This window comes from Plectropomus leopardus, chromosome 4, assembly GCF_026936395.1.
Source record: "Plectropomus leopardus strain MGB_pleo_1.0 chromosome 4, ASM2693639v1, whole genome shotgun sequence".
Taxonomy (NCBI): domain Eukaryota; kingdom Metazoa; phylum Chordata; class Actinopteri; order Perciformes; family Serranidae; genus Plectropomus; species Plectropomus leopardus.
Window position 1 is genome coordinate 17,202,375 of NC_142179.1, and position 17,936 is coordinate 17,220,310.

General features: G+C 38.1%; 1 protein-coding gene across 1 annotated transcript in view; it reads right to left on the reverse strand.

The window, feature by feature from the left end:
• The window catches only part of ccser1 (coiled-coil serine-rich protein 1), a 157,665-nt gene that overhangs the window by 81,336 nt on the left and 58,393 nt on the right, over positions 1–17,936 (reverse strand). Inside the window, exon 9 of the mRNA XM_042488761.2 lies at positions 3,504–3,581. Coding sequence (XP_042344695.2) covers positions 3,504–3,581 — 78 coding nt within the window. The remainder of the gene's footprint in view (positions 1–3,503; positions 3,582–17,936) is intronic.

Here is a 17,936-nt window from a genome sequence, read left to right on the forward strand (position 1 = left end):
TGAAGTGCTGCGTGTATTTATTAAAAAATAGAATTAGCAGCAAGAAATTATTGACTGCAATTAAAAAGGTGTTTTAGTGTGCAAGTATCCAGTATGTTACATTGCCTGTAGACACAAATTTTTCAGAGAGAGAAATGATTGTTACATGAACTGTTAAACAGTGTCAATAGATGTAATACAGCTCCAATCTTCTGTACAAGAGGAAAGCTTTAGGTCTGAATAACTTCAGGCAAAGCTGTGTTCTGGGGAAACTGTGCCTGTACATTTAGCTGTCTGAGAGACCATTTCAGTCATCAGGTAAGTCTGACGTCTGAATACAAATTTGCTCAATTTTTGTATTACCTCTACATTACGTGAGCACAGTGCTGAATACAGCCCAGACAGAGAGAGGAAAGAGGAGGATAGGTGCAGCTGAGGGAGAGAAAAATGAGATGTGAGTGCCAGAAAGTCATCAAACAAACAGATGCCAAATGAGACTCAAGGCAGTGGGTTGGACTGGCATCCGTCACAATAGCGCTATAACACTGGCACATTATCCTGCTCAGGCCTGGCATTATGTCTGCATTACATTGCTTTGATAGAACAGGTGACAAATTACAGACTTGTAGAAGACAAATGACGAAAAACGTTGCCGTATGGAGAATTTTTGCACATGATCCAACAATCAAGCTTCCAAAAGGGAACACAGACAACTCAATGTGTTTTGCATTTAAACACTCATGTTTCACTAGTGTAATTTGCTTACTGTAAACATCTAAACATGCTGCAGGGGCAACATTTACTTCTCTCTTGGCTGGATTAGGGATAGGAATCGAGAACTCATTCCAGTTGATAATTGGCTCCAAATTGTCCACTCCACTGAAATAATATGCCCCCAAATTTATCAGATCTTTTCACTCATGTTGGCATGTTTTTTCTGACAGTTGTGAATTGCAAAACAATGACGTTATACTCATGTGTTTATGCTTCTGGACAGCTGCAACAAAAAGGGCTCATTGCAAAGAGGAAGAAACGGTCCAAACCGTGGCTTCATTTCACAAGGAAAGTTGACAACAGAGTGCTGCTTGTAACATCTGCAAAATTATCATTTCAAGTGAAGGTCTAAAACACCAGCAAAATGCTGAAACAACTTTCTATGTAACATTGCCTTAAATTCCAGGAATGCCATGCATTTGGCTGTTTCTGTGTGTGGTCAGTCTCTCGTCACTCTGCCCTCTGCTGTATCTACTGTATCTCATACAGCAGAACATCATAGGCAGATGGAAAAATGACAAAGCTGTTTGGAAAACTCTTTAAGAAAAGTAAAACTTTCCAGTTCTTTGAAATGTTGTTTTTTTTGTCTAAACCTTCCTCAGAAATGGATATTTTAATGTTTAAAAGGGAATGAAAAAGACTGTGCTTCAAAGGCAATTAGTCTTTAATTTATATCCATAACACAAATAATTCAGAAACATTCAAGCTGTTTTAATTATTAATTTCAAAGTTTGAAACTGTGACAGAGATAAAATTAGATGATCAAACCTACCATTGCTCAGTGTTTGAGAGTTGCTTCTCTTATTACATTGGAAACTGCTTTTAGTGATCGCATCTGCCCAGGTCAAATTGATCACTATAAGCAGATGATTACTATAATCGATTTAGGTGGACTACTGTCAGGCAAAGCATTGTGGGAGTAAGTGTGTAGGTTTAAATGTTTGTCCAGTTATTGTCATGTATGAAAAGAACCAATATAAACACTTTAAATGGACTACTTGATTAATATACCTCTTTACCAAGCTTTTGGTCCATAAAAGGGTTTCCCTATAGTTAAAAAGGCTTAACTGTCTTTTGGAAAAACATTTTTGCTTTATTGGATTTATTTAAATTCCTCATCACTGCACATCATACATACATATCGCTGTATTGTGATCATATGAATATCTAGAACTTGTTCATGACAGTGAGTCAAAACAGAGAAGTCTTTTTTAAGTATATGTGAAAAATCCTTTGAGAAAACTGGTTTAGTAAATACTTTGTATTCATTTTGAGAGAACTATGAACTACAAGACAACTGATAACAAATTTTATTAATTTTCCAGCCTTAGTACAAAATGAACACGCAAAATTTCTGTATTATTGACTAACTTCAACTGTTTTATTGGCTCTTGGGTTTACTGCCTTGGCTTGGCTTTGTTTGTAAAAGCACGTAAAATGTGTTTTTAAAGGTGCCATGTAAATAAAGTTATTATTATTTTATTTTGTTAGATCAACTCTCATGAAAGAAGCTCAACACTGTGTTGTGATTTCTGTTTATAGACTGTTTCAAGCATGACGTTAACACTCTAAGTAGGTCCCTTTGGGAGCGTCTGGTGGCTCAGTCGATAGAGTGGCGCCCCATATACAGAGGCTGTATCCTCGCCGCAGTGCCCATGGGTTCGACTCCAGCCTCGGCCCTTTGCTGCATGTTTCCCACTCTCTCTCTCTCTCCTTTTTCACGCTCACACTGTCCTGTCACTTAAAGGCAATAAAAGCCTAAAAAAATAAACTAAAAAAAAGTAGGTCCCTTTGAATTTGCTTTTGTAATGCTTTATATTTTATAGGCCAAATCATTGTGACAGCATCACTACTGGGCTTACAACTGGCAATTGATTTGTATTGCAGAGATATTTGAAATCTGCAAACTGGTTTATTTCTGTTGTCTTTTACAGATGTAACTGTAATGTTTAAAGATATATTCTTGAGCACAGTGTTCTGACCTGTCTAATGGCTCTGCTCTGCTTATTTTATGTACTTTGTTGCTTTGCTAACATCTTTAATGAACCAAATCTACTGGCACAGAAGCTGAGAAATGTACTGCTGTGGACCCAAAAAATCCACAGAATCAGTGTAAATGTACACCGTATTTCAATATTTTCGCTGCTTTACCTTATACAATTACCAAGTGAAGCTATGGTCCACCACTAACCAGTCCCATTGTGACGAGTTTAAGAAGAGGAATTTGAGAAAATATTTAACAAAAAATAGATGTTACCAATTATGATATAAGACATTTTCTTAACAATTAAGGCCTTATTTTTAGATTACTGAATTCAATGCCTTTAAAGACTTTTTAAGGATTAGCAGGAACCCTGGCCAGAGTTTGCTCAGAGCCATTTTTTTTTAACATGACAAAAGGGTTTTCTACCATGAAGTTATTGGTTTATCTAACCTTGTGATTCAGTCTATGGGTGTGAAATTAGCTGACAGAAAGTAAACCCAAGCTCTTGCCTTGCAATACTCTAGTGAAATGGTCTATACCCACTATAACTAAAAGACATTTTAAAATTCAAAATGCCATCCCTGGAAAAAAGAATTAATATGGTTTTTAAAATAAAAAATACTCTGCAAAGATTCACACAAAGGTGCAAGAGGATGTCAGACATCTAGAAAAACACTGACAGTTTTTTTGTTTTGCACTCACATTTGAACAAAAACCTGCCCATTATTATGATTATCATGTATAATTACAGGTTAGTGGACCTCACCAGTTCACTGTGCAGTCTGAGAATCAGTTCATCTTTTTCTCTCAGTTGTTGCAGCAAGGCCTCCTCTCTGCCAGGTTCCTAAACACAAGCAACAAGACACCATGTTACACATTACTCAGGACACTGCAGACAGTGGTGATTTATCTAAGGGACCATATTCCCGCAAAAGCAATACATAGAGCCTAACAGGATGACAACATAGAAAAGGTGTTTGTATGTGTGTGTTTGTGTGTATGTGTTTCTCTGGCTGTCTCCATAAAAGTTAACGTGTGTTCGCAAGTGTTTTATGTGCATTTATGAGTTTGTTGCTGTTCTTGCTACTGTGTGTGTGCGTGTAATAAAGTTGTCACGCATGCAGCAGGCATTGTGATCTCCTCTCCTCTCTACGTGTCTGTGATAAACTTGGTGTGTCCTATGGCAGCATCCCCAGAGCGCACGGCACTTTAATATGACCTTGTGTTGTCAGGGGACATTACTGTGGGGAAAGATGGAGAGCGGCAACAGAGACAGAAGACAGGAGAGGCAGGAGAATAATAATACTAATAAATATAACATTATTCTTAAGGCATCTTTCAAAACAACAGTTACAAAGTGCTTTACAACAAACAAAAAAAAAATAGACAATTATAAATGATTTTCAAGAGATGTCATTGTGTCACGTAAAAATGCGTTTGATGTTTGTGATGTATTCGTGCTTATAATTGTGTTGTTTGTCTCATTTACCCACTTAGGTTCTTTAAGTAGAATTATTTGACATGACTTGTGTTTCAAAGTTGCTGAAGTGAAAACAGCAAAAATTAAAGTCTGACAACCTGATTTTCACTGGCAGGGTTTGCTAAAGCCCAGTTATCGGACTGTTGAAGAGCCAAGAGGCAGCCGCCAGAGGATCTCAGGCTGCACACTGACTCACAGGGAGGTCAAAAATCAGAAATGTAGCCTGGCTCCATACCCAGCAGTTTTGATTAAAATATTCAACTTAATTCAAACATTGACAGGAAGCTTAAATCTGGACACAGAGTGAAAAAGAAAAAAGAAAATAGAGAATATGAGCAAAGGAATAAGAGAGATGGAACGATAAGATGGAAAGAAGGAAATGACGGACAGACGGTCATTACCTCTTCAAGGACATAAAAGCAGGTGACAAAAAGAGGGGCAAGATAACAGGAGGAAAATGAGTGGGGAAACAGGAGGAAAGGGGGACAGCGATAGAGAGAAGGAGAGGACAGAGAGGGCCTGAGGCTGAGCATGATGGTCTGAGACCGTGGGGAGCCATCTAGCTAAAGGACAGACAGAGAGTCAGAGGGAGACCACAGGGAACCATATAGCTACAACACCGTCCTTTAAATGACCTCTCTGATGCAAAAACAGACAGCTAGCCTGATCCCCGAGTCACATCAATATTCAGAAATGTACAAATATAACCTGTACACAAGTGAGTTATATAAAGATTGTATTAATGATTCTAAATAGCTGAAAGGGATTTTTTTGGTTTATACTGGCTGCATTATGAAGACACCTGTTGAGTGTGAAGGGAGGATTATTGAGTCAACTGAACTCAATCAACTTTATTAGTCTTGTCACAATACTGGAGTTTCTAACTTCAATACAATACTGATTCTCAACAAAATGTTCAATACCACAGGGGAATAAAAGGACAAATTACTAAAAGACAAAAATGACTGCTTATCTTAGCTGCAAAGAACAGCAGAACCACTGCAGGAAAAAAATGACATTAAAACTTTTCTATCATAAGTGAAACAAATAGTCTTCTTGTGGTGGTGCACATGTGAAGCCTCTGAGGATGTTGCACATTAAAAATGCACTTAAGTGCAAGTAAAAACAAGACAAAACATTTCTTTGCTCTAGTAGATCTTGGCCTATTGTACATACATTTTGTTGCTTTTATTCCACACTTTCTTCAGTAAACGTACGTTTCCAGCATTAATAAAGCCACTCTGAAATTAATTCAAATGGGATGAAGAGAGCGAGTGAGAAGGGGCTATGGGGGCACAGAGGCAGTTTGTGTGTCAACTCTGTTGGAGTGTAGTGTCAATAGTATCAGTAATGCTGACAATCAGTAATGAAACAGTTTCAAATATTCACAGTTGACATATCAATAAATTGGTATTTTACCTGCACATAATTATTCCCGATTAATTTCTGCTTATTGCAAGTGCAGAAGACACCTGCTGGTCTAGAGGTGTGCAAAAGTTTTGTTTTTAATACCTGAACAGCGCAATGCATACACTCTTGATGCTGGATTTGTCACACAAAAAAGTGAATATAAAGAGGGACAGTGAAAGAGGACAGTGAAGTTTGAACAGGGTTTCTTCAGGGTTCACAAAGTTCAGACTTTGAAAGACTATTTTAAAACCACATAGAATACCATTTAAAACCAGTTTCACAATCACGTCTGCTGAGGTATAAAGGTATGATAGAAAACAATCATGGGCTCAGAGGTTGCATCAGCTGGCTGTTTTCCTTCATTGACTGAATTGTTTTAACAATGACAGAAAAATCTGAAGACTGTCCATCATTTTGACAGATTAGGACACAGAGAGCGACCGACTGTAACTTTAAGTATTTCACACCTTTGTCAGCTGGTGGTGTGCACATATTAATTGGCTGTTGTCTGTGATCTCATGTGCTGGCTTTTGCCATCGTGTTGGTAGGCTGTATCCCCACATGACATTCCATTCAGTTTCATTGCAGCTGAGTGTCAGAAGTTTAGTTAATAAGCCCAATAATTGTGACAGAGTTGATAATTGAGGTGAAAAAAAGAGGGATTTATGTGCTGGAAAAGATCATTTGTCACTTCATGCGGTGTTGACATAAAAAGTGACCGCACAGACAGTGTTTCTGTTCATCCCTTCTCTTCGTGCCCTTATCTGTTAGCCTCATCTGTATATTAATAATTAAAAAATGAAAATGAATGGAAATTAACGCAATAAAAAACAATCATCATGACAGAATTTTGCGACCCAGTCCCTAAAATGACAGCCAAAAAGAAAGTCTAACACAACCTCTGCATGGACAATTGGTCTTTTAATGATTTATTATCATATCACATTTTTGTTAGTGCGCCCCAACATCTGCTGTAGCAAGCAGTAGTGACAGTGTTTGCGACAGGTTTGTTAGTGCTGACTGAAAATCCACAAAAATGAGACTAAGCAGTGCCATAGATGCAGAATCCACTGCCTCAAAATTTGCACTTTTAGTTTACAGGGGTATAATTTCTCCCAACAGCCCACAATCTGATACACAAACATTTTATAACTATAATTAATGAACATAGATTAAAGACTTTTTAATACCCTCTAAGGCTTTATAATTCAATTCTTTTAAAACTTTGTTTAATGTCATACGTAAATCACTTTGAATTCCCTCATTGTTGAAAGGTGCTATAGAGATAAACCTGTCTCGCCTTTTAAAGATCTAAACGCACCCTGTTAAACTTTCTCACCTCTGCACATGAGGCCAATCACAGTGTGAAGTGGGCTTCTGAGAGTCAGATCATTGCTTTCAGAGAGCTGAAGAAACAGGCGTACCACCCTTAATTTGACATTGAAAAGGTGTGTGTGTGTGTGTGTGTGTTAGTGTTGTGTGCGGGGGGGGGGTTCAACTGCTGTTCAACCATCTGACAAGCACTTAATTTGGAGCATAATTGTGCCATAAATAGTTAAAGTGAGAGAAAGTGCAGTCTCATTTCCACACAATTATACCAAATAAACATTTCCCATCCATCTTGACAGCTGAATAGGTGACGGCAATGTTTCACAATTCCACAAGGGATTAGTAAGACCAATGTCCTCAAGATCTGCAAGTGTCTCAAAAAGTTTTGATGGGTTTTGTTTTCTGTCTGCCTCATTTTAGACGTCTAATTGATGTTCAGGCCTGTGTTGGGTGTTTTACATAGACACAAAATAATGGTCAAGGAGGACAAAGCTAAAAGCCTTGCTAAGTGCTTGGATGGTGATAAAACCTACAAAAAAATCTTTCCCACTAGGAAATTGACAAACAATTAACAAAAACAAATCCCAGCAGTATTCAATTAGAATGGACTGTTTACCTGGCTTTGCTGAGGAAATACTAGTATTTATAGATAATAAGGATTTTTTTCCCAATTGCCAGAACACACACAAACAGACACACACAAACACACACAAACAGCGGGAAATTACTAGCATGAGATTTGGTTGGGACTGAAAAACTGCTAACATGCTGTGACAATTACTACATTAGTCAGCCTCTAAAATTAATCTCACCCGAATAGGACTGAAGGCTGTTCTAAATGAGCTGTCTGGCTACAACTGCACAGTGTTTTTTTACTTCGCCCTGTGTGTGCGTGCATGACATTGCATGTGTACCAGCAGTTGTGTTTCAAACATTCAGAAAAAGCTCATGACTAAATCCATGTAGACTTTGTTGACTTGCGTGGTTTGTTTACAGGTCAGACAAGACCTTAAGAGTGTAAACAGAAAGAAAGAGAAGCTGTGAGAGAAATACAGAAGGATAAGAAAGCGAGAGAGAGCGATTATGTATTTCAACTAGGCCACGCAGAGTTTAATACCAAGGGACTGGACACGCTATTATGACCTCAATGTGATGACCTACAATTAAAACCAAAAGTGCACTGGCCTAACTTTGTTGTCTATCTGCTAAAACACCCTTTGCTGAGCAGCCCGGCCCTGTAGTATCCTGCAAAAGTCATTCAGAAAGAGAAAGGCAACAAATCTAAAACTAAAATGAGAAACTTTACTCTGTTTGCTGAAAGAAGCATCACAATGTGCATTAAGTCGCCCATCAGGTGGCATTCCAACCAATTTTTCAAGGCTGAATTGAATGGAAAGGGCTGTGGAAGAAAAGTGGGGCATGCGAATTTATTTCTAATGTGATTGGAATGGCCTCAGTGGGGATAAATCTGATCAAAATCATTGGAGTGCATCCACTTTATGTGATTTTGTATAGAGGTTAAGGCCACTCTATGCTTGCAATCAGCACCAAGTTGAAGAGGGTATGGAGATGAATTACATTCCCCTTGTTAGCAGAAATTATTCAATTTGGTCGCTTTTTTTTTTTTTGAAACAGACATTAGAGAAAACGTGAATGTTGTTTATCTATTATTTTGACACCTCTCTTCCAATTTTTTAACAAATTGCATATTTCTTGAAATTGGGGCAATGGCTGTGAGAAATAACAGCATAATCAAATGCATTCTCCTCTTTATACCAATTTACCAACCACCTATCCATAATGTTTCACTTCTTAAACCAGAAGTGCCTGTGACTTGTAGGGGCTGGAAGGGATGTAAGATGGTATAATCACCTTGACTACATAATCCTGGAGTGTCACTACATTTTAGGCTAACTTCCAACAGCTGCTACGGTCCTGACAAAAACTAGGAAACATGACCACATTGCTCCAGTTCTAAAATCTTAACACTAGCAACCTGTCACTCAAAGAATAGATTTTAAAATCTTGCTGCTTGTGTATGAATCACTGCGTGGCCCAGTACATGCTTGTGACCAATGAACTTTCCAGGACCCTCACGGCATCTGGGGTTGGTCTACTGACCATTCCAAGAATTCAAACAAAACATGGTGAAGCAGCGTTTTGTTATCATAAAGTACAAACCTAGAATAACCTCCCAGATGATGTTAGACAAGCCTCGACTCTGACCAAAAAAGCTAAAAACGTTGCTTTTTACACTGCCAACTCCAATCAACTGCAAACTTGTTTTTAAACTTGATTTTGAATTATTTTAAGTAATCTTTTTATCTTTGCATCACTTGTCTGCACTTTTGCTTTTGTTATGGGTGATTTTTATTTAAGAAAATATATTGTTTAATAATTAATTTTACCTTTTATACATTTTCTGTGTTTTACATTTTAATGCTCTGTAAAGCATTTTGAATTGCCCTGTTGTATGAAATGTGCATCACAAATAAAGCTGCCTGTCTTACCAGCAAACCTTATTTGGTCATGAACGGACCTCCTTAACAACTTCAATTCTAACAGGATGACGAGGACGTGGAGGTGTTTAAGACACAATAATTATGTAAAACTACGCACAGAAACAGAACAGACACCAAACAATAAAAGCCAATCTGACGAGAGGAGCTTTAAGCTGCTATTTAAAGGTCTCAGCTGTATCCACGAATCTTAAGCCCAAAGGAAAGACAGTTCCAGTGTTGTGGGTAGCTGCTTCAAATGCTCAATCACCTTTAGTTTTTAATGTAGTCTGACCAACAGCCGAGGATTCTTGGTCAGAAGATCTGAAAGAAAACTTAATCCACTAGCTGTACAGAGACCAAGTATATCACACATGTACTGTAGGCAGTGGTCTGACCATGCAGAGGCCCATATGTAATCACAAGAATTATAAACTGAAATCTAAATACATCATCAGAAAGCCAAAGCATGTAAGAAATAAGTTCTTCAGTTCGACATGGATCAAACAGGAGTTTCTGACGTGAGTATACTGTTCTTAAATCGCATGGACAGAGAGAAATTTCTGAGGGCTTCATACATATTACATAGAGTATGTCTCCATATATTACTTATTCCTTGTATCCAAACTGAGAAATAACTTATATATAACTTAAATATAGGGTTAGGGTAATATCACACATTTTCACAGATGGAAAAACTGCAAAATAAAGTATGTTGGAATGTGCCGGCAAGTGTACTACAAATTGCTTAATTTTTCAGTTTGGTGCTGATGGACACTGTTGTCCCAAAATGAGAAATGGAGGAGCAACTCTCTCTTGAAAGACAAGAGGAAAACAACTGATTGCAGTAATGACTTACTGGCATTTTACTAGCTTTTTTGAGAATCAGAAAATTGGGTCTGAAAAGGGTCATGTTCAAAACTCATTGTCTGATTTTTCCATTAACGCACTCCCTTTTGGTACAAAATGCTAAAGCAGTTGAATTCTTTGCAAAACTCTTCCAAAACAGTGCACCCCGAAAATTGAAAGGCAGCTCCATTTTTTTGAGTTTTTATAATCATTCTGTTGTTGTAGCTATATTCCTGTAACTCCAGCAGTGGCATGGAAGCTAAGCAAATACTGTTGAGGAAGGCGAGTTAGTTTGGATCCAAAATCACACAATAACACAAACAAATTAACAGACTGAGGCAACGGTAGACCAGTGACTCCTGTGTTCTGTGAGGTGAAATGTTTTTGTCAAAGGAGTCTGGTGGATTTGAAGAGAGCAATATAAGTGCTTCATTCCCCCATCTGAAAGGGCTGCCTGACAGCAAGCAGTGAAAGCAGTGAAAATATTATCCATGACCATGGATAAGTACATCATACAACCCAACAGCGCTCTTACCTACGTCACTGCTGTTTGCTAACAATTGAGTGGGCGTTTTCATTTAACAAACTACAGTAAAGTACATAGATGGAGTTAAGCTTTATGTACAAAGTACTTAAAGGTCGACTTCAGGTGAGCGTACTTCGTATCTTGTACGGAACTGAAACACAAAAACTGAGTACAGAAAGTGCCACAATGTAGGCTGATCAAGCCAACTAAACCCTGGATAAAATGGATACAAGTCTTATTTCATGTCTCAGATAGGTGCTTAAACAACCTATGGCTAAGTAATAAACTCTTCATATTTATGGCTGGATTAAAAAAAACAAAAAAAAAAAACATGAACAAATCTGTGCACACTGACCCAGCATTAAACTGACTACCTCTGCTATGAAATATTTGCTCTTGTCTTTATCTGTCTTAATGTCTGTCTGCCTGCTGTCTGTGTTTATCCGTCTGCCACACCGACTATAATTATGATGTTAATAGCATACTATTTATACACACTGTCAGAAGAGGGCGAGAGAAGCAGCTTAAGTGTAAAAAAAAAAAGAAGAGAGAGGAGGTGATGAAATATGTGTCATTTGCACATACAGATACAGTATCAAGCCTTCCAGAACGTACAATTTAAAAGTCTGACCTTTGTCACCTGTCGTTATGCATTTACTCAGCTGTCAGTAGACTCTGGAGACCAGGTCACCATCATCTCCTCAGTATGCTATGATTCAGCAGCTTTGAAAATAAAAATTTCTGTGCATCTGAATACTGTACACAGCAAGCTGTGTCTCTCCTCATAAACTGAAGGACATGCTGTGTCTGGTGAACAGCAGCACTCATGATGATGCTGTATGTACTCTGTCTCAAGCACCTCAAAAGATAGAAAAGCTGACACCTCACACAGAAACAGTTAGGCAACCTGTCAAACCAGCCCTCTAATATTTATGCAGTTTGAAAGAGAAGAGAGATTTCACCTGCCTAGATGTCTTAAAAATATAGCCATAGCCACTGAGCTGGAATTATCAGAGACATATTAAATATAACATAAGTGGTTGTAAAAATTAGGCTAATTAAATGCATTGAAATACTGTAATTCTACTGTATTTCATGTTGCTGAGACAGGAACCCACAGACACATCAATGATAGTATAAAATATGAAATATTAGCGGACCAGAAGCTGGTTGCATAAAGAGAGGCTCTAACTATGGCTTAGATGTAACAAATAGTCTTCAGATATAAGTCTTAAGTCTTGAGTATTTTGACTAGGATTAATTTTCTATGTGTTCTGAGTGAATTAAAACTCTTTGAAACACAAGGCAAAAAAAACATCTTCTCAGCTGCTCCTCTCCTCTAAAACCAGCAGAAAACATATGCCTTCTGGAATAATTTCAATTGTCATAAGGACATTTTACTGTGAATATTCAAAGCTGAGTGTTGTGGCAGCAGAAGTCATATATATGTATTACACTAAGCTGCTGCCGCAGTCTCTTAAATCTCCTTCTTTAGTCATTACTCACTCCATAACTCTGTTTTTCTCTTATCAGCAGGTGTCATGGATTGTTACTTCAGAAACACAGCTGTTAAGTGTGGAGATACCCCGGGGCAAAGGGTAGTAAACTTGAAACATTTTGGCCTTCCTTTTCAAACAACAAAGAAGTCTAAACAATAAATACAGACCTCATGCGGTAGATCAACGTCGTCTTTGTGCAGCCAGCCTCAGACGGAACTGACTTTTTTGGCTAATGTCGTAATGAGTATTATGAGATACAAGTCTATTCAAATGATCACAAGTCGGGGTTTCCATCCAAATGTAGCACGAATATTAGCTAAATTTCTGGAAATTCAGAAAAAGAAAATGCAAATGAATGTGTTTTTCCATTCACTACTGTACTGCAAATATTGAGAGTTGGTTCATAGAGATAAGCAGAAGGGTGGTCTTGATCTAGGTACCACTGCAACAGAGGACGGAACAAGGTGGAGTAATAAAAACTGCACTACTCAAACCTTAAGCAAGGAAAACAATGGATGTAAAACAATGAAGAGCACACTGGACAATAGAAATAGCACGTTTTGAAAAAAGTATTATGACAGCTACAGTATGTGCTCCTGGAGGTTGGGTTGGGTATTGTGTTTTCTGTCCAATACCCGTGCCAAAACGATAATTTTAAAAAAGTAACAGTACCTGTACCTTTCTTTCAAAATGATGGTACATCATGACAATATGTCATCATTTATAATGTGAATCTGTTTCCATTGGAATTAATCACATTCACATTTAATCAATACACCAACTTTCCCACCTCCCCCAGGTGTAAAAATCTTTTCTGCAATACTTGTGATTTTTCTGAAAATTTAGCATTTCCAATCAGATTTTTTTAAAGCAAGTTAAAGACATGATTAATAAAAGATGGATGGAAATGCACCTAGAAAAACACTGAGATGGAGTAACAGAAATTTAACAGAAAATATGAAATTCAGGACTGCAAATCCTGAGAACTTTGTGATTACCTTTCCCTGTCTTTCACACATTAACACACTTTGGTTTGTGACAGTGTGCGTGTGTGTGTGCGTGAAACTGGCCATCCTAGCTGTTAATGTGAGGCTCAGACAGAAACAGTGTTTGGAGAAGAGATTACCTGGAATGAAAGAGAGCCAAAAAGAAGACAAAGAAGGAGACAGATAGAGAAATGAGACTGGCAGTCTGGTTTGTGCTCATGCTTCTTCTAAAATAACATTTTGTATTTTGATATTCAGTCTGTGTGTGAGGATGTGTGTTTATAATTGCCTATTTGCATGAGTTTGTTTTGAGTACCCATGAAAATTGTATGTTCACATCTTACTGCAAACATGTATCTTTTTAACCCTCTCAAACTGTGGCCTTGGTGTAGAGAGCAATCTATAATTATAAATTCAAAGTCATTATAGTAATACATTATTAATTTCTAATTATGCAGCATGTGACACAATGATAAATGTTTGACTATAAAAAGATGTTCCTCGTGTCTGCAGAAACAAAGGTGAATGTACACAAATGTCAATTAATTAGGTACAAAAGTTGCTGTCCTAGACTTTTTTTGACACACTGCTGCACCTCTGGCAGTGAGATTTTTACTTCAGTCTTCTAAAATACAGTAGAACACTTTAACTGGGACAAAATCTGATAAAAATCATGTCATATGCATTGGGTCTAAATTAAACTGGGGCGCAGTGTGACACCGCAGCCTCTCAGGTGGCTACTGTAGATTATTTTTATATCCGCAGAGTCGTTTTCTGGAGTGCCAGGACAAATTCTCCTCTTCTCGCCCCTCCCACAACCCCTCTTTTTCTTCTTTCCCTCCCTTCTCTCTTTCTCTACCGCCCACCTCTTCAAACTCTTCCCTTGTTTTTCCTCTCACCTCCATCTCTTGAACTCCCATATTCATTTCCTCCTCTTTTACTGAGTTATCTAACTTAATGTCTTCGATCTGAATGCATTCCCTTTGTATGCACCTCAACTATAGCTTCCATATGTTACCCTAAAGCCTTTCCCCCTCATACTGCTCACTCCTCACTCTATCTTATAGTCAAGAAGAACAACGTCCTATTCTCAGCATCGCAACTATTTCCTCATATTCAGCTTCTCCTCATGCAATATGCCCTCTCCATCTTTATGTTGTTTCTTGCATGCCTCCAGCTCTGTCAAAGGGTTAGCCTTTGCCTCCCACCTTCTTACTCATTCTCTTCTATATATATATACTCTCACACTTCCTCAACCTGCTTCCATCTCCTGCCTAACCTCAATATCGCCAGCTCTTGCTGTTTTCTCCCTAATCTTTATATCAATCTCCATGCTGCTGCCACTTCCTCCGTCTCGCCTCTTTTGCAAAACCACAGTCCACTTCTAGTTAGGCAAAAAGACAGTCAGGATAGTTATGATGGACGCTTCATTGCTAATCAGAAAAAGAAAACAATAGCCTACTGTCCCTGTTTATGACAAGAATCTTGTCCAGATTTTCTTAACACTTGGATGCCAGCTGGTGCTTGTTCTTCAGTAAAAGTTTGGCAAACAAACATGTTAATAATCTGGTGCACAGCTTTCTTAATATTTAACAATGAATTAACAAATCCTTAAAAAAAATCTAAATCCTCACATTTTCTTCATAACCAACCAACTTTGTTTCAAGAGTGAATCTTGCTCTTATAATATGAATATCTTTTTTACAAGAGCTGTCACGATTCTAAATGAGGTTTCTATTTCAATCATCGAAATCAAAAGCACAATTGATGATGCCTCACAAACCAGTGGTCAGGCCATAAAACCAATGATATACTGATCTTCACAAAACAAGACTCAACTCATTTAAGGTCACGGTCACACATGAGCGAATGCAGGCGAGTGACCGCCGAAGAAATATTTGTGCTTAATGTGGGCAGTGCCTTATGTGACGAGCACCGAAACCCAGCGTCAAAGCTAATGTTAGCTAGCTTGCGAATAAATACCACAAAATATTTTGTATGTTTTGATACATTCTCCATTATCTTGAATTTTCTGTGGCCGTCTCCTGACTCATGGCAAGCCAGGCAGCATCTCTTTTGTGGGGCTGTTTGATATTTTTGCAGCCAATATTATACAATATCTGCAGGTTAAACATAGCAACATCAATGTCTCCTCCGCATGGAGATTTTTTCTACTGGTTGAGGCTGCAACTTTTGTAGAAGTTTACCAAAGTTGAACTCCAATCATTGCAAAGATGTAATTTGCTTTGCCACTTAAAGTGAATGCTTTATTTGCCCCTCAGCTCACAATGAATGCAAGTGTATAGGAGGCTAATATTTTTATTTCGCTCATTTGGCTGTACCCTAGCAATGGCAGAGCTATCAGTTCTTTAAAAATGTTTAGATCGAAAATTTTATCCAATTATGACCTTAAAATCGAAAATCAAACTGAATTGTGGATTTGGATATTTGTGATACCACTACTTAATACATACATACAGTTTGAGTTTCCAAAGTCAACAATAAACCTTCATGCTTATTTCAAACCAGTTTGTATGATTGTAATATAGGTCTGCTATTACACAAAAACTGTGGTTTGCACTGTTTAAACAGACACTTGCCCTGATTTCTTTTTAATCACTCCAGATCAAACTTTTCCAGCTGTCCACCTTCCCTGTCTGTCCATCCGTACATTCCTTCACAAGGGAGTTTGAGCCAGAGCTGCTGTCTTCATGCTGTGTCCCACCCTACATTTTTAATTTTTCCTTATCATCCAGCTGCCACTGATACTCCATGTAGGTCAATAAAGAGGGCATGCACTCACAAAAACATCCGCTCTCTCTAACACACACAAACACAAATAAATGCACAAAAACTGAGATGAGTGACAAAAAAAAATACTGTGTGTAACCCCATGTTAAAAATTCCCAGTGTTACACAAATATAAGTTCATGCACACTAACACACACTTGTACACAGTTTGTTGGTACTGGTCAGATACAGAAACATTAGTTTGTTGTTGCATTTTACTCCACTACATTTCTAGGGGCTTTAAGAAAACACCACAGAGTATTAGGAAGAATACGAAGTCTGCTGCTCCTCTCCCGTGTAATGTTGAGTTCCCTAACAAGAACTCTGCTGCCACCCAACTAAATCCCAGAAAAAAAGCTTAACAAAAGCCCTCCCTTGGTAAATCTTGTATACACGCACACACACACACACACACACACACACACACACACACACACACACACACACACACACACACACACACACACACACACACACACACACACAGACACAGTCCCTGCAGAGATTAATAAATATCATCTAGATCTCACAGCTCTGATGGACGAGGCTGACAGAGAGGGTCTGGAGCCTGTCAACACAAGCAGAGCACTTTGCCCCCCTCTCATTCAATTTATCCCAACCTCTATTTTTGATACTCTCTTCTTTATATTTCCCTCATTTTCTCCCTCCCCGGCTTGTCCCTTTTTCTTCTTATTTGATCTCTTCGTGATTAATTAGAAGCTGGTTTGGAAAAAGGCTGTTAATTGTTCTGATAAGGGTAAAAATGGAGGAGACACACTGATCAAAGGAGGATTCAGTTTTATATTTTTGATCAGAGACAGACTGCTGTGCTCTTTTAATTGAACTAGCGGGTTCCATGTAGTTGAGGGTTGTGTGAGTAATTGTTGCTCGGTGTAGAAAATTGATATGTAGCTCACTTAAAGCACCTCTACAGAACTTTGCAAAATCATATCTGTGTATAAAATAATGGCAAAAACAATATTTTCAATATTTGAATCAACACTATTGCACAACAGAACCTTAAACTTTTAGGGTCATACTGTATGATTCAATTGGCTACAACATGCCTGCTCATATTGAACATAGATATACAAACCCTGATTTAAGCCATCAACAATTTCAAAAAAGCTTAGTTCAGTTTTATATCACAATAGTCTCAAGACTACAACTTTAGCCGCAACATGTAAACAACTACTTCAATTGCATTGAAAGTAACCCACTACAGTTTATGACAGATCTTTTGACAGCAGCCGTGTGGGAAATCAAAGACAGCCAAAAAAAATTTATGACCTGCCAGAAATCCATATAGTCGTCCTACAGACCGAAAGTTGATCAGGCATCGCAACCGCCCTCAAACTGCATGTCAAACACCAATCAATATGGTTGAAATCCAGCCTAATTCTAAGATTAGTCAGGGGTGATCAGTTTGAGACTAAAATTCTAAAATCAGGCTTGATCTGTACAGTGTCTGCACAGCTTGATTAAAACATTTGCTTGCTTGAGAGACAGTAAGGTTAAGTGTGGGTGATGCACTCACACTGGTTGACAGATGTCAATGACATTTGGTTGAAAGTTGGCCCAAGCCACCTATTAAGCATAGTGGAGGTTTCTGGCACAACTTCACAAACTTCCGATGTGCATGATGAATAAAGAAAGTCTTGAAGAAGTCAAAGAGCAACACTTGAAGTTTAAAAAAACACTGATGATGATCCTGATGAAGGCCACAAGCCAAAACACGTTGGTCTAATAAAGTTGTTCTTCAAACTACAAGTGTTGCTGGAGCTCTTTGTCCTCTCCAAGCCACTTATTACACACTCACTAAACATCTCTCC